Here is an 18,432-nt window from a genome sequence, read left to right as displayed (position 1 = left end):
ACTCTGTGGTCTTGAGGATGCTGAGTCAGTCAACAGCTACAAACACTGCACTGAAGACCAGGTAATTCTTCATACGACAAGATTATTTAAAACATTTGAACTCATATAAGTCTCTTAAGACAATACTTGTTTATGGACTTGTTTGCAGGACGTATCTGCTGCTGCAGTTCAAGCAACTGTAAGTTCCAAAATTCTCCTCCAGGTTCCCAGTCTAGAAGCCTTGGATAAGTCCACATTAAGTGGGTTCACATTTGGCTTGGACACCGACGTAGGTGAAGGCAGTCTTGGCTCCACTAGGAGGGGTGTTCCCGTTCTGCTCATGGGTCTTTGGCGTCGTGCAAGCCTCATTAGATTTTGCCTTCCTGATCCCCAGTGACCTCCCCAACTTCCGGCCCGCCTTGCCAATGCCGCTGCAGCACGTGAAGGTGGCGAGCATGCCCTGGCGGAAGCGTTTGTTCATGAAACAGTAGATGATGGGATTGACGCAGGCGGAGGTGTAGGACAGCAGGTGGATGAAGGAGATGGGAGCTCCGGTCAGGCGGTAGGCAGAGCGCTGGTCGAAGGCCTGCCACGCGTTGACCACAAATACCGGAGTCCAGCACAGGAAGAAGAGGAAGACGATGACCAGGAGCATGCGGACCACTCGCTTCTTGGCCATCAGGTTGGCGGCGGAGTTGTTGCACACCATTCCTACCAAGGGCTGCCGGCTGTTGGAGGTCGTCGCGGTGATGCTCTTCCTCTTAGATGGTGCCAGGTAGCAGCCGTCGCTGTCGCCGGTTTTAATGCTGCTGGTGCTGGTCTGTCTTTCTGTGACAAGACACAAGAGTTCCTTCATCAAACCACATTTTATTCATCGAACTACAACATATTTCAAACATAATAACAGGATCAAACAATGGTTTTAGTAAACATTACTTTTAGACTTGAATGCCGGGAAGACTGCAGGAAGGACTAGACTGGGATGTTGATGGCATGAAAGCAGCGTTTTTTGTGATTTTAGCTAACGCTTGAGGGCACTCTGTAGAGGATGTCAAGAAAGCTGTTTTTTAACAATCCATGTAGGACACTGTGGCTCAAAGACTGTATTTATGTATGTATGTATTGGAAGGACCTTTTCCAGTTTTTTAGATAAGACCTGATCCAGGACATGTTTAGAAGAGAGGAAGCTTCCAGATACCTTGGAGATGCACTCATGCGGACATAAACAATGCTGGAGCAACTCAACATCTTGTTGGCAATAAGTCAGGTCTTGTGCAGTTTGACAACAGGGTGTTGTCGCATACCAGAGGTGTCAAACCTTTTTAAAGGCCACACTGAACTAGGGACATCATACCAAGAAAGGTGGATGACAACCCGACTCTTCTCAGTAATGTTGTGTTTTCACCAGCTCTGCTACTGTAATAACATTCACCGCCAAACAGGGAGGCAATGGTTTACTTACCAGACACAGAAATATGGACCTTGTCCGCGGACCACGGAACTACTTTCGTAGTGTTTTTAAAAAAAAAACTTTGTCCCATTCATGATATCGTGACGACCATTCATTTTACTTTGAAGGTTCAGATTCATACCTCTGCTGGATTTCCTGAAGGACAGCTCGAACTTCATGCCCCTGTACAGCTCCAGGGAGATGAGTCCGTAGGCCACCATCATCACGATCCCAGGTATCAAGAACAGCAGCAGGAGCAGAGACACATACCTGCGGCGGAGAAAAAGTCAATCAGCCACTACCAACTCAGCTACGTTGACTGGCACTTTCATAAGAGTCTGCTAGTGATGGGTTGATGAGGCTTCGTGGAACAGCAGATGAGGTGTCATGACACAGTGTCTTCATTTTGAAAGACCACTTTCAAGAACTACTAATTCAAAAAACCTGGCATCATTTCCCGCCTTTCAAAATAAAGACACTGTGTCATGACGCCTCATCGGCTGTTTCACGAAGCCTCGTGGACACATCACTGAGTGTCCCGTGTCGAGTACGCCGTCCTACCAGGACTGTTGGATGATGTCATTGGGCCAGACCAGGCGACACATGTGCCCGGTGCTGTTGTCCAGGCGGGTGAAGGTCTTGAGGTTGCTGAAGATGGGGTACGGCAGCATCAGGATGAAGGACAGCGCCCAGGTGGCGGTGATGACCTTGGCGGCGTGAGATTTGGTCTGCCACGTCCTGGAGGTCAGAGGGTTGCAGATGGCACTGTAGCGCTCGATGGAGATGGCCATCAGGTTGAAGGTGGAGACGCTCACCGAGACGCCTGCGGAGAGAAACGCAGATAGCATGAGTGATGCTAAGCTAACTAGCAAGTTTGTTTGTTGTTTGGTTTTGAGTTGTTTTCAAGCATGTTTGAATATTTTTCGTGGAAATGTTTGCAAATGGGATTTAGTCATTTAAATATGTTCCTGAAAATGATCTTCTTGTTGAAGCTTAAAGGATTAAAGCAGGATTTTGTTTACAGTCAAAACTGGTTCTTCAAATGTTGAAGCTCACTGTGTCAAAGTTCAGTGCCTGGAGATAAAGGAAGAAGTGGTGATGTGTCGATGAAGCTTCGTGACACAGGGTCATATGTTTTCGACGCCCTGGTTTAATCATGATGTGAGGTTTCAACAGCTGTTCAGATTCATAGATGAGGATCAGAGAGTGACATCTAGTGGAGAAGAACAATGTTTCATGAAGCAACACATCACTAGATGCAACCACTTGAACTGTTCTTTGATGCCTGAAGCACCGAGTGATCCAGAGTAGCATCTGTCCTTCCATCCATCCATCCGTCCGTCCGTCCGTCCATCCATTCTTTTTATCCATCCATCAGTCTCTCCATCTCTCCATTTATCCAGCCATTCTTTTTATCAATCCATCAGTCTCTCCATCTCTCCGTTTATCATCCTTATATCTACTATCCATCAATCATCTGTCCATCCATCCATCCATCCATCCATCCGTCGTTATATCTGCTATCCATCCATCAAGCAATCATCCGTCAATCCATCCATCCGTCGTTATATCAACTATCCATCCATCCATCCATCCAGCAATCATCCGTCCATCCATCCATCCATCCGTTGTTATATCTACTATCCATCCATCCATCCATCCATCCATCCATCCATCCATCCATCCATCCATCCATCCATCCATCCATCCATCCATCCATCCATCCATCCATCCATCCATCCATCCGTTGTTATATCTACTATCCATCCATCCATCCATCAACTTTCCATCCATCCATCCATCAACTGTCCATGCACCCATCCATCCATTTATCCATCTGTCCATCCATCGATCCATCCATTCTTTTTATCCATCCATCTGTCCTTATATCTACTATACATCCATCCATCCGTCCGTCCATCCATGTATCCTCACATCCATCCATCCATCCATCCATCCATCCATCCATCCATCCATCCATCCATCCATCCATCCATCCATCCATCCATCCATCCATCCATCCATCCATCCATCCATCCATCCATCCATCCATCCATCCATCCATCACACATCAATCTGAAACAATGTAAATTCAGACACAATCGTCGTCTGATTGAACCACGAACATGTTCCTGATTGTAAAGACGCTGATGATCTTCTGAACACTTGATCCTGAATAATGTCACTCAGTGTCTTCATCGACACAAAGACGTCTGGAGTCTGTGTTCCTCTGATGATCATCATAATCATTCACCCTTGAGAGGTCCTCGGATCACATCCCGCTTCAGCGGAAGAAAGAAGTTCAGAAGATGATTTCAAACGTCCTGGAACAATAAATCATTCACGACACATGTGAGTTTTCTCTCCTCCATGTCGCTCACGTGTCAGGATGTCATCGCTTCCTCGTCTCAATCCTTAACCAAAACATCCAGTGAGACTCGAGCTTGACGTGTCACAGAAGGTTCATCTGCTGCCAGAGTTCTCACCATGAAGATCAGGTTGAGCCTCTTGTTGGATTTGTTTAGTTATTTAAAAATAAATAATCTCCTGCGTCACACGGTGCACTTGAGGTTTCTTTGATGTGTCGTTCGCATCTTAAACTTGTTGAAGTGAAAATGTAAGCATCACAAGTTTGAGGAAGTTCTTAGTTTCGCAGTTTATTTGAAGTGATTATTGATCCAAGATGTTTCAGCTGTTTGTCATCACCTCGTGTTCTCCATGTTTTCATGTCAAATGAAGATGATCTGAACTCTTTAAGAAGATCTTTAATATGAAGAACTAAATCTCTGAGCAACTTTCTTCTACTTATGTTTATCATGTGGAAAAATGTATCATTATTTCATTTATTGCTGTGTTTTTTTTTATGTTATCATTTTGGTTGTATTCATAATTTATTGTTATAATTACTGTTATTACAGCGTTTTTCTTTATTATTGTTTTGTTATAATCATATCATCATTGAAATTGTTTGTTTCGGATAAACGAGGTTGATTTTCTAATTCAAAAATGAATTTTCTAAAGTATTCCAGATTCATAGTGTTTAAAAAAAGTATCACTATTTGTATAGAAGTAAAAAAGCTATGAATTAAAAAAATAATAAATTGTGTAAAAAGAAAAAAATACAGTTTGGAAATATTCTATATTTACTATTTTTATTAAATCGTTAAAAACCAAAAACAAATGTTTCAATATAGAAATGATAGAATTACTACAATATTTGTTAATTTATTATTGAATTATTCAAAAATAATTAAATTATAAAAAGAAACAAAAGCATTTCGATAAAGTTTCAACTGCAAAAAAAAAGGTGGATTTAGGAAATCAGGCAGAAAATGAGTGATAAAAGTAAAGTGCGTCTGTGGAGTTCAAGTAAAACAAGATTCTCAGACGTTGACTTCAAACTCTCTACACACACTAGTGTGTGACTAACCTCAACTCGACTGACGACCTGTCAATCATTCCACTGATTATTGAGTTGAACAGGATCTTCAACGTCAACGATTTAAGTTATGTTTGAGCCGTTCTCTGCTTCAGTTCTGGTGGTTAAACTAACTAACAGTTTCATGACGCTTCATGAAACTGTTACTTAGTTAGTTACATATGTTTTAGAGGTCAGTAGGGGGCGCCCTCAGTCGAGGTTTCAATATAATCTTTGTTCAAAGCGATAGTTTATAGAGCGGAGAGTGACATCTGGTGGACTTTTCATATAATGAAAGTGTTTCGTAAAGCTTCATGAAACATTGACATGTTTTTTAAGGTCAGTAGGTGGCGCCCTCAGTTTAAAAATGATTCATTATAATCTTTGTTAAAAGTGATAGTCTAAAGAGCAGAGTGCGACATCTGGTGGACTCTTAATATAATGAAAGTGTTTCATGAAGCTTCATGAAACGGTTACATATGTTTTAGAGGTCAGTAGGTGGCGCCCTCAGTTTAAAAATGATTAATTATAATCTTTATTCAAAGTGATAGTTTAAAGAGTGGCGAGCTACATCTGGTGGACTCTTAATGTAATAAAAGTGTTTCGTGAAGCTTCATGAAACATTGACATGTTTTTTAAGGTCAATAGGTGACGCCCTCATTCTCTGTTCAAAGTGTTATTTTAAAGAGCGGAGAGCGACGTCTGGTGGACTCTTAGTGTAATAAAAGTGTTTTGTGAAGCCTTATGAAACATTGACATGTTTTTTAAGGTCAGTAGGTGGCGCCCTCAGTTTAAAAATGATTCACTATAATCTTTGTTCAAAGTGATGGTTTAAAGAGCGGCGAGCGACATCTGGTGGACTCTTAATATAATGAAAGTGTTTCATGAAGCTTCATAAAACATTGACATGTTTTTTAAGGTCAGTAGGAGGCACTCTCAGTCTTTGTTCAAAGTGTTATTTTAAAGAGAGGAGAGCGACGTCTGGTGGACTCTTAATGTAATGAAAGGGTTTCGTGAAGCTTCATGAAACATTGACATGTCAGTACGGGGCGCTCTCAGTCGAGGTCTCAATATAATCTTTGTTCAAAGCGATAGTTTAAAGAGCGACATCTGGTGGACTCTGAAAGTAATGTCACTGTTTCATGAAGCTTCATCAACACATCCCTGTTTAGAACCTGCAAGTCAACATCTCTCGTTCTTCTTCCATCACTAAAATGTTGATTTGTGGAAACAGGAAGTGAAGCGGCCATATTGTTTGACATTTATTCAAGAGAGTCCTCACCCATGAAGTACATGACCAGCTTGCAGATGGCCGTCCCGAAGATGAAGTCCCTCATGAGGTTGGGGATGAGGGTGAAGGGGATGCAGACCAGGGACACCGTCATGTCGCTGACGGCCAGCGAGAGCAGGAACAGGTTGGTGACGGTCCTCATGCTCCGGTTCCGGACCAGCACCGCCACGATCAGACTGTTGCCCACCACGCTGAGCAGGAAGATGAGGCTGTAGAGCACGATCCTCACCGTCTCGTTGATGTCTGAGCAGAAGACCGAGAATCATCTGTTCCTTCTTCTCAGGGCTTCACACGCGTGTTTGAGACAATAATTATCAACAACTCTTTTAATTCTTCACAACAAACTACAAACAGGCGGCGTCTGTCAATATTAAGACGAGCAAAGTTCAAATGATGGTGAAAAGAAACAAATAATGTTTTATGATGTCATCATTTTAAGGTTAAGACGTGTTTTTAAAACGTTATTTCTAAGGAAAGATCTTGTGATTAAAGTGATTTAAAATAAAGTAATCATTTCAAAAATCTTTACAAATACATAGTCTTTATATAATATTATTACGTTTTTGTCTTCTTAGAAAAGGTAAACGAGCGTTTAAAAACATCAAATCATGTTTTAAATTAAACAATGATTTGAATTAAACTGTAAATGTGATTTGAATGTATCCAAAACCCATGTAAGTAGCAAAATTATAAATAAATACATAATAAACAAAGATAAATAATAATGATAACCATAAAAATAGTACATAGTTTTAGTGTTTTTTAAATTTATTTAAATGAAAATACGATGAATATTATTGTTTAGATTGTGAAGATGTTTTAACAGAAAGGTGTTTTGAAAAAACTAAATAAAAAAGTACAAACCAATACGTTAATTACATTATATTTCATTATTATTTAACTTAACAGTCCAATAAAAGCCTCTCATATGCAAAAACAAAAATAAAAAATGTCATTGAACATAAACAATGTCAAATAAAATACATTTAAATACGTTCAAATGTGCAGGAATTGTAGTAAAAACGTTAAATGTTCTTAAAACTAATGACACGTATAGAAACTGTGAATAACATATTTAAAGCATGTGATCCTTATGTGGCTTCATTTAGTCCAACTACACGTTTCAATGTCAACATTTGTGTAGTTGGTTTTTGTGTGTCTGTCGCGCGCGCTGACGACCACATGAATTCAAGTGTAATTCAACGGATCGTGGAGTCGCGGATCCTCTTCGGTAAAAAGACCTACCTTTGGGCTCCGGGCTCTGGTCCTCATCCGGGTCACACTCGGACATGTTCCTGATCCCGAGATGACAGAGGATCCGGCTCAGGTCAGTGGAGTTCAGGATCATGTTCTGGATCGTGAAGGATTCCATGTTGGAGGTCACGAGGGAGAAGATCCGCGCGCACGAAATGGATCAAATCCTCGGAGGGATCCTGGCACTGGAGCGTGTGATGGTGATGAAGATGATGAAGATGATGATGATGATGAAGATGGTCGTGTCTTCTCTGTCCTCTCCTCGTCCGTGCGCGCTCGTGTCTCCGCGCGTCCGCAGCAGCAGCGCTGACACCATGTGTTCACATCCTCGTCCTTCAGGCTGTGACTCGATCAACCCTCTTATGAACCCGCGAAGATCCTCAAAGATGTTCGTGAGTCACTGCAGGAACAACTGGAGGCTGAACTTCATCCTCCACTTATGAAGACTCTTATGGACGTTACAGGTTCAGAGTCAACATTTCAAAGTAAACCATTAAAAAATAATGTAACATTTAAAAGTAAACCAATAAAAAATAATGTAACATTTAAAAGTAAACAAATAAAAAATAATGTCACATTTTAAACTAGAGAAATGAAAAAACTATTAAAAAAAATACTAAACTAAACCATTAAAAAATAATGTAACATTTAAAAGTAAACAAATAAAAAATAATGTAACATTTTAAACTAGAGAAAGTAAAAAAAACAGAAAAATGTTAAACTAAACAAATAAAAAATAATGTAACATTTAAAAGTAAACAAATAAAAAATAATGTAACATTTTAAACTAGAGAAAGTAAAAAAAACAGAAAAATGTTAAACTAAACAAATAAAAAATAATGTAACATTTAAAAGTAAACCAATAAAAAATAATGTTACATTTTAAACTAGAGAAAAAAAAAAAAAACAGAAAAATGTTAAACTAAACAAATAAAAAATAATGTAACATTTAAAAGTAAACCAATAAAAAATAATGTTACATTTTAAACTAGAGAAATAAAAAAAAAAACAGAAAAATGTTAAACTAAACCAATAAAAAATAATGTAACATTTAAAAGTAAACCAATAAAAAATAATGTTACATTTTAAACTAGAGAAATAAAAAAAAAAACAGAAAAATGTTAAACTAAACAAATAAAAAATAATGTAACATTTAAAAGTAAACCAATAAAAAATAATGTTACATTTTAAACTAGAGAAATAAAAAAAAAAACAGAAAAATGTTAAACTAAACCAATAAAAAATAATGCAACATTTAAAGGTAAACCAATAAAAAATAATGTAACAATTTAAACTAGAGAAATGAAAAAATATGAAAAATGCTAAACTAAACCAATAACAAATAATCCAACATTTAAAGGTAAACCAATAAAAAATGATATAACATTTTAAACTAGAGAAATGAAAAAAAAATAGAATAATGTTAAACTAAACCAATAAAAACGAATGCAACATTTAAAACAAACAAATAAAAAAACATTTTGGACAAAATAAAAAAAAATAATGTATATTGTATATAATAACATTTTTAACAAAAAAAAGATAATGCAACATTATAAACTAAAAAAAACTACACAAATAATGCAACATTAGGAAGGAATAAAATGAAAATAATAATGCAACGTTAACTTATTTTTAGATAATGCAACATTTTTAAACCAAACAAATGCAATAATACAACATTTTAAACTAAAGAAGTGAAAAAAAACTATGAAAAATGTGAAACTCAACAATAAAAAAGAATGCAATATTTAAAAGAAACAAAAAAAACAACATTTTGGACAAAATATATAAACAATAACTCGAATTTTTTACCTAAAGAAAAAATAAAAAAACATTTTAAACTAAAGAAATGAAAAAAACAAAACGAAAACAATAAAAAATGTTAAACTAAACCAATAAAAAAGAATACAACATTTAAAACAAACAAATAAACAATCACAAATGTAACATTTTAAACAAAAAATAAGATAATGCAACATTATAAACTTTAAAAAACAAAACAAATTGAACTAATGGAAAGAATAAAATAAAAATAATAATGCAACGTTAAACATTTTTTTTAGATAATGCAAGATTAAACAAAACAAATAGAAAATAATTAAAACTAAACAAATGCAACAATACAACATTTTAAACTAAAAAAGTGAAGAAAAAAAAAGAAGAAAAATGTTAAACTAAACTAATAAAAAAGAATGCAAACAAAAAAGAAAGAACATTTTAAATAAACAAAAAAACTAAAGAAAAAAAACAACAAAACATTTTAAACTAAAGAAATGAAAAAAAAAAAAACACAATGAAAAATGTCAAACTAAACCAATAAAAAAGAATACAACATTTAAAATAAACAAAAAAAACACATTTTGGACCAAAATAAATAAGCAATTACTCCAACTATTTACCTAAAGAAACAAAAAACATTTTAAAATAAAAAATAAAAAAAATGAAACATTTATAAAACTTATTTTAGTAATAAATGAAATGTGGTTAATCGATTAATTCAATATAAATAAATAAACAAAAAACTTAAGGCAGGTGTTCTGCTGCATTTGGTTCACTGCCGGATTTTGTTCCCCCATTACGTCACGTGTGTGTAAACAATGTCACGTGACTCTCGTTTTACCGAATTTTATAATTCGCTGGACTAATAGTTGGTCATTGGCGCGTTTTAACCCTTGATTTGATGAATAAACATATACGTCTAAAAAAGTGCTAGTTGTTTTAAAGTCGAGTTCTCATTCTGGAAAAACGAGTTAAGGTCCTGCATTCCAAACACCTAATTTGGCAATTTGCTAATGAGGTGTTTGGAATGCAGGACCTAAAAACAACCTGGCAGCGGACCAAATTCGGCATAACACCGGTTCTAGTCATTTGGTGCTGCGCCCTCTAACCGCTTCGCAATTGGTTTATCCTCCAGGTCCTGCCTTGAATCTGAGAAAGCTTAATGAACTCGCCACCCAGCTGGGTGTAGCTCACTTCCTATAAAGGCCGGAAACACCCGCCGCACTTCCTCCTTTACAACTCAGCAGAAAGCTCCTGACAGTGGAATGAAATGATGGCTATAGTATAGCAATGAATATTGAAGTGGACTAATGTCTGTGCATGAAGTGCTAAGACTCCCTGGAGAGGGGGGACACACATTTTAAACAATTTCCCGAAGGAGACCTCCTGAGGGATCAATAAAGTTTTACCTTACCTTACCTTACCTTACATGTCTGCTTCGTTTGCCTAGGCCCAAATCACACGGTGACTGATTGTTTGGCCTGACGAGCGCTTCCCTCGGCTCTACGAGACTTGTCGACCCACGCCGCCTCAGAGATCATGATTATGATCAAGACAGGGTAAAGCAATGTTGTTTAAAAAGTGTCTCCCTCGCGTTCCTGTGCGCTGCACTTGACAAGCTCACGTTCCAACTTGATGATAAGAAGAAGGTAGTTTGGCCCTGATAAGACCAGCTGAGTCGTTCCTCGATCGTGAAGAGACTGCGACGAGGAGGACAACTTGCTCGTTGCATGGAGTTTGCCATGAGGTATGCCAGAGCGATCCAGGCATCCTCCTGCAGTGCATTAGACGAGCTCACTTCTACAGTGTACTGCAGATGAGGTAGAGGATAATCACAGAAGCTGCCCTCCTCAGGATGACGCGTACATATGCTCTCCTGTAGGAGGTTCCGGGATCTGCTCGGAGATTTCAGGAATATCCCAGGAGGTCCCGTGTGGGACTTTTCCCATGATTGAGTGATGTCGCTCAGCAGATGTCAGTTCAGCTCAGTGTTCAGATGCCCGGACATCAGATGTGCTGTCGCCGATCATGCAGCAGCTGTGGGTGAACGATCTCCTCCTTCTATAAAATACACTTTATGGCAATAGAGGACATGAAACGGATGATTCTTCTGGTTTATTATGAGAGTGTTACTGGCAGAGCGCGCAGCTTCAAGCCTGTGACAGTAACATAGCATCACGTTTGGCGGCAGAGAAACGCCATGGAACGGACGCACCATGGAACTTTTACGCGCAGGGTTTTCCTGCCGTACCGAGACCAGACGGCGAGGGCGAGGAGCTATTGCCCCTGCTGGTAAGGCAGCTGGAGAGATGCGTGGCGATCTCACGAGCGAGCAGGTCAGTACCGCCAGCGGAGAATGTACGGGACGGGAGGAGTGATGCTGTGCCGACGCGCGTATGATCTGTTCTTAACTCAATTCAGCTCGGTAAAAATTCTCCAGCAAATTTCTCCACATATCTTATAGGCTTTCTCAGCTTCCAAGGAGTGCTCCGAGAGCTGGGGAGGCTTCCGGGGGAATAGGGTACACGCGCAATGCGTATCTGAGGTTCCTCACGCGTTTCTCCAACGGAGTCGGATTATATCAACGAGAGTGGGGGTTCTAGTGAATCCGGCTCCAGTACATGCTCTGTTGATTCAGGAGATACGGCTCGTGTGATGCCCTTTTGACATCGGTCCGCCACGGTGGCGGGCCGAGGGGCAAACCAACGTTCATCAGAGCTTTGCTTCTGACAGAACATTATTCGGCTTGGTGTCGCCTGGTTTTACTTCATTCCAGATGGCAGAGGGAAGTAATCAGGCGTGGCTATGCGCTCCAGTTTGAGCGTCAACCCCGTGTTTTTCATTCTCCGACTGACAACACAGGCGTCATGTGACGACAGCAGGCGCTGTTATGGTCCTCCTGTGGTTGGGCTTGCTGCATATGAGGGAGCTCCAGAGATGGTTTGGTCGTCTCAAGCTAGACCCTAAGCGGGACCGAGGTCGAAAAGACCTATGCCAGCAGTGTCTGGAACAGACCGGTGTACAGACACATCAACTGGCTAGGGATGAAAGCAATTCACAACGTCCTGCTACACCTCTCTCCCCAACTGTCACAGTCCAATGCCCTAGTGCTATCAGACGGCTCCACTGGTAGCGTACGTGAATCGCCAGGGTGGAGTCAGATCCACAGCCCTTCTGAGTGAGGGGCGACATAGCTCAGATGGTAGAGTGGTTGCCTGCAGTCCAAAAGGTTGCAGGTTCAATCCCAGCTCCAGACAAGCTTGTGTCGTTGTGTCCCTGAGCAAGACACTTCACCCTGATTGCTCCTGATGGTGAACTTGGCGCAAGTGTGCATGCCTACTCCCATCAGTATGTGTGAATGGTTGAATTTCCCCTCGCGGGACTAATAAGGGATTCTAAAAAAAAAAAATGAAGTTCTGGCTGTGGGCACAGCGTCACCTGCTCTCTCTCATGTGCCGACGCGCTGAATGTAGTAGCAGACAGACTGTCAAAGGGGGCTGTCCAGGACGAATAGGGTCTGTCTGAGTCGTGACTGCCAAGATGTGGTCTTGGTTCAGTCCCACAGTGGCGGACCTTTACGCCAACAAGGAGAACTTTAAATGTCTTCTTTGGTTTTCCTTCAGGGCCTCTGATTGGCCCCCACTAGGCGTGGACGCTTTGGCCCACTTGAGTTGGCCGGCTGGCTACTATCTGCCTTTTCCTCCTCCCCGACTCCTCCTTCCCCTTGGTTTGGGGAGTGAAGCAGGAGAGTCTGAGGTTAATAGTGGTGGCGCCGTACTCCCCCGGGTAGAGGGGACTCTGACATCTCCTCGACATGGCGTCAGGATCAGTAGTTCATTTTATTTTTGAGCGATTCCATTACCCCGAGGCCCGCAAGTGGATTTGGATCCTGGGCCGGCGGGGCCCTAATGATGCTGCTGTCAGGAGCCGCGTCTAGCTGGGGGTACAGAGACAAGGCAGGGGCTCGAGGATAAACCAATAGCGAAGCGGTTAGAGGGCTTCGCACCAATTTGTAGAACCTGAGATTATAATGATAACTCAGGGGTTTCAGATGGAGTCTCCTGTATGGAGAACGCACCAGTAAAAGCACAAAACAAGCTAAGATTGGACTTATGTTCATATTGTGGACCAGTTAGTCTTTAATGTACAAAAGTTAATAATGTAATAATAAATAAAGTGAAGGATGGGTCGGTAAACTTTCCATGAAGAGTTTGTCTGCCTCAAACTCATTGTTGATGTTTAATGTTGTTAGGCAACATTAAAATAACCAGTTCGTCTTGTACTCGTGCCACACGATGGTTAATGAACAGAGAGCTGTTCCTTTATGTATGATGAGCGTGTTTTCAACCGTGACACTTCAACTTTAAATGCCAATATGCAAATTAGGTGTTTTGAATTCACCCGTTTTTCCAGAATGAGAACTGGAATGATAGCTTGAGACAACTTGAAAGTTGTTTTGACACGCAATAAATAAACAGTAATAAAGTTTTATGTTCTATTTATTCAACCTGATGCAATCCTGTTCTATTTTCTTTGGACTAAATGATTATATCATTTATTTATATGTATTATGTTTCAATTTTAACCAACAATACGAATTAACTAAATTAATTTGTGCTAATATCGCTATAGCGGAAATTAATTAATCAATTACTACACATTTATTTTAAATATCATATAATGAAAGTCTTAAAAGTTAGTGAAAGATTCCGCTGGATTAGAATCCCTTATTAGTCTTAGGGAAATTCGGTAGTGCTTTTTACAGCCATTCACACATACTGATGGGAGTAGGCTGCACACCTGCGCCAAGTCTACCATCAGGAGCAATCAGGGTGAAGTGTCTTGCTCAGGGACACAACTACACAAGCTTGTCTGGAGCTGGGATTGAACCTGCAACCTTTTGGACTGCAGGCAACCATTATGATTCATGAATACCTTGACTATTATCCTGAAAGATTTGGAGAGATTTTACTGGGGAAATTTGTAACTAATGATCCGGTGTAGGTATATTTGTGGTCCCCCCTACAATAATGTCCCCCCACTTCCTAAGTGATGACGTCACACGCTGCATTTGCGAACGTCTCTTTAAAATATTTTTTTTGGGCTAAAGAAACATCAACAGAACGTTAACATGATACTTTTTACCACACATAATACATTTATATTGACAAAAAGACGATCTTCGTCTGACGATAGATGTGACTTTGACAACAACGGAAGTGTCCGCGCTACATGTGACGAAGCCGCTGATTGGCTGAAGCTGTTTTACTAATAATAACGCACAACTGTACAATGCAATAAAAAACATTCGAGTTCCGAAATAATTAGCTTTTCAAACAACAAAAATGTTAGAATATTCCCCTTTCAATAACTCATTCTACCTAGTCTGTAGTTCGGATCATAAACACCTCAGTAATTATTTAGGTTTAATTTCGATTTTTTTTTAAATCAATTAAATCAATTATTATATGTACATTAGCCCACTTTATTGAACGAGTCATTTTATTTTCATTTGTTCCATTTGAATAATGTATGCACTACAAACTTTTTTTTAACACTACTTGAGATTTTTTGTCATATTATTGAAAAACGGTTGTAATATATGAGGGTTTTATGGTCTTGATTGTAACATTAAAGTGGCCAATCAGCGACCATCTCACATCTAGCGCTTGATTGGCTGAACCTGTCTACATAATTATCGGCGAAATTCAAAATTCTCCCAGGCTCAATGTTAGGTATGCACAATCTCCCACCAGTAGGATCACCTCAAGGAGGATTTCTGACAGGATCTCCTTTGGCAACTGCAAAAATAATGGTTAGATGCAATCAAGAGATTGAATGTTATTGAAAATAATAATAAAAAAAAAAATACATGAAACAAATATCTATGTTTTTGAGATGAGTGACATGAAGCATCAACTATGTTTTTCTCTTTGTAATACCCGTTTTTCAGAGCAACATAATATGAATTAGAATTACCTCCAGTATGAGACACCTGTCGGCCTTTTCAGTCCGAACCTTTAAACGATAACAGTTTTAGTGAATTAATTAATTATCTTGCTTACCATGTGCATCTTCTTTTGGGACTTTGGGATCCTGTATATTGGTTTCAGTGTCCCTTAAAGCAGAACTCTGGCTTCATTGGTCCAGTTGGCAAATCTTCGTCCATGGCTTTAAATTTTGATAGAGAACAATAGGGTTAATTTAATGAAATCTTAATGAAAAAAAAAAGGTATTCAGTTTTACCCTTCAGTCTCAAATCTTTGCATCAGGGTTATACACGACCACTTTCTGATACGTGGTATGCCATCCTATTAATATAACATTTTTGTTATACCCATTACATGTTCAGGACTAATCATTTTAATATCAAATATCATATTTTATACATAAGATTCTGACCTCATTAAACCAGAATGGAGATCCGGTGGTTAGATGGAGTGCGTACTGTGAAGATAATAGATCAAGTTTCTGATAATCCAAAAAATAAAATAGTGATACTAGTTTACCATCAACATGAAAATTCATCAGGAATTCCCAGAGGTTTGTTGAGGAAAGTCCTGTGAGACAATACATTAAAAGTTGAGTGCTTTGTTGGGGGTAATAAAATAAAATACTAGTGACAGAAGAAATGCACCTCTGGGTCTCTTCTAAACTTTGTCGTCCACTGGCCAGGAGTGTGTTGAGCAAGGTTACTGTAATTATGACAAGAAATGAAAGTATAAAATAGTCAATAGAATGCAAAAAATATAACAAACAACTTATGTAAGCCTTTGAAACGAGGCAAAAGACTTTCAAAGGAGGCATCTATTGAGGACAGGGCAGTATTTATCCTATGTATGACTTTATATTTATAAAGTTATGAATTATTTTAATTCTTTAAAATTGACATGCAAAACAAGCCACTGAACAGGGCTTCAGTACATTTACGAAACCTCATAATGCTCTGGTAGGAACTGTCACCAAATGTCTTTGCTGGGTTCAGGACCTTAAATCATTGTGAGAAACAAATGGAATTTCAAGCATTCTGAAGCATTTAGCAAGTAATAAGTAAAGCAGGATTACAATGAGATTAATTAATACATTTTTAAATCGACTCACGGCGAGCCAATAGTGATCTGCTCTCCCCGTCTGTCGGCTCCAGGCAGGAATGACAATCATTTCTTTTAAAGACGGTTCATCCTAGAATTGTAAACAACAGATTTAGATATATCATGTCACAGGTAAAAACAGGACTGTGGATAACTTACAGGAAATGCACTTTTTCCTGTCTTCAGTGTTGGCACCACATACAAATCCATAACATGGATATTTTTCCCCTGTTGATTAAACACACATTCAGTATTTGTATTAAAATAAAAATAAAAAATAAGCAAACACAAAGGAGAAAAGTATTAAGTGGTATTAAATGTCTTTTTAAATGAGAGTGGAAAAACCTACATGACGTCGAGCAGCTTCCTCAACAAGCTCAAAGCATGCATTTCCAATCTGTCACAAAGAAAAATTAAGTAATGCATTTGTTAAGAATTCAATACAATTTTAAAGTACACCTACGTTGGCTTCCAAACATTTAGGAAGGCCCAGGTTCCAAAAGTCCTCTCTGGTAAGGCACACGGATTGGTCCTTTACGATGATCTCCACGGGTGGTCTGAGGTCATCCAGCACGTAGTCAAGCTAGAAATAATAGTTTAGGGAACAAAAATCACATATACATCACAGTATAGATATATTGCAAATGTAACATTTTCATCCATACCAGCAGGACTTGGTCAGGGATCATCTCTCTTAAATATCCAACACCTGACCAGTAATCATGGCCATGCATTGAACCTGGAGAGTCACTCCGATGTGGATACTTTTGAACAAATCAAAATATACCAAATATTCGTTATTCCATATTCTTGACATGCAGCATCTCTCCTAACCAATACCTATACATGTATTAGTTAATCTTATTGTAACCATTGTTCACCTGCGATTCTTATTACTTGCTACATATTACCTAAATGCTTCACTATGCATGAAATTCCATTCTATTCAAAGTAAACTCCTTGCTTTTATGAGTGTACCTTGTACGCTGTTCCCTCTGTAGTTAACGGATGCTGCAGGCAAAAAGACATTAGGTACAATATAAATTCAGAGCGTAACTACTCTTGTAATAAAGAAGTTACTTCTACCTCTTAATTCTGGTCTGATGAAGGGTTTGAGCCGGAAAATGTTCGCCAGCATTGCCACACCTTGGCCTGAAATGGAGGCAATAACATAGGGTCCAGACCAGTGCTGTGTCTCAAATCGCATACTTCTCTTAGTATACTAGAAGTTAGTATGCATCAGGATAGTGTACGTACTAACTAGTACGCAAATTCTCCACAGATAGTATGTCTCAAATCAAACTCTGCTGCTACACACTAACAGGAAATGACGCGACAGCTTCTTCTTCTTCTACTACTATTTAACGATGGTTGCAACCAGCTGTTTGAACGCTCTCGCCACCTGCTGGCAGCTACGTTTTACAAGTTTGGAAAAAGAAATAAAGAAAAATATGAGAATTTAAATATTCGCGAGATATTTAAGATGGTATCAGCACCGGAGACGTGTCATCCTTCTACTGCTGCTAAAAATGCACCTGTAAGTATATACATATATATATACAGTATATATATATATACATATATATATGTATATATATATATATATATGACGTAACTTCCGTTTACAACGTCACTAAGATGTAGCCGTTTAGTGTAGAAAGTGTCCATCGATCCATACTCATTTTTGTGAGCATTTTAGTGACAATTTAGTGTGTATGGAGCACTACATTTCACATACTAAGAATTGAGACGCACTTATGCACTAAAAATACTAACTTTGAGTACGCAAGTACGTGATTTGAGACACAGACCAGTTACACTCCAAACGCCCTCCTTTGCGGCCTAACCTTCCTCTTGTTTTCCTTAAGGACCTCATCGCCGACCTTGAATTAGAAAGACTTCACGTTTCTTCCTTTCTGAGCCTCATATGCCTTCTTTTGGCTCTTTTGGGCTATCTTGATGGTTTTGTAGATCTACAAAAAACATACAAAACCAAATGTTATTGGATTCTTGACATTCTTTGCTTCAATACAGGAAGTTTTCAGATGATCATTACATTAATCTTGGCATGTAACTCTGCAACTATACTATATATATATATATATATATATATACAGTATATGTCACATACTTCATTGACGAATTCTCTGCCTTGGTCGGTAATAAT

The 18,432-nt window shown here is 38.9% G+C and overlaps 1 protein-coding gene across 1 annotated transcript; it reads right to left on the bottom strand.

Moving 5' to 3' along the window:
• Positions 1–235: 235 nt before the first annotated feature.
• Positions 236–7,718, bottom strand: cckar (cholecystokinin A receptor). Its single transcript, XM_087790281.1, has 5 exons — positions 7,384–7,718; positions 6,130–6,381; positions 1,991–2,252; positions 1,572–1,699; positions 236–807 (listed from the first exon to the last, which is right to left on the bottom strand). Exons 1-5 carry the CDS (start codon positions 7,508–7,510, stop codon positions 236–238), a joined length of 1,341 nt encoding a protein of 446 aa, XP_087646407.1. The 5' UTR covers positions 7,511–7,718.
• Positions 7,719–18,432: the final 10,714 nt, after the last annotated feature.

Source organism: Callionymus lyra, chromosome 4, assembly GCF_982586985.1.
Source record: "Callionymus lyra chromosome 4, fCalLyr1.hap1.1, whole genome shotgun sequence".
NCBI lineage: Eukaryota > Metazoa > Chordata > Actinopteri > Syngnathiformes > Callionymidae > Callionymus > Callionymus lyra.
The sequence above is the reverse complement of the archived record's forward strand: the minus strand, read 5'-3'. Positions and strand labels throughout refer to the sequence as shown.

Excerpts from the sequence above, each read along its gene's own strand:
- cckar (XM_087790281.1), bottom strand. The coding sequence starts at position 7,510 with ATGGAATCCTTCACGATCCAGAACATGATCCTGAACTCCACTGACCTG. Across the intron at positions 6,382-7,383 it reads CCAGAGCCCGGAGCCCAAAG|ACATCAACGAGACGGTGAGG; the intron begins GTAGGTCTTTTT and ends TCTTCTGCTCAG. Across the intron at positions 1,700-1,990 it reads GACATCATCCAACAGTCCTG|GTATGTGTCTCTGCTCCTGC; the intron begins GTAGGACGGCGT and ends TCTCCGCCGCAG.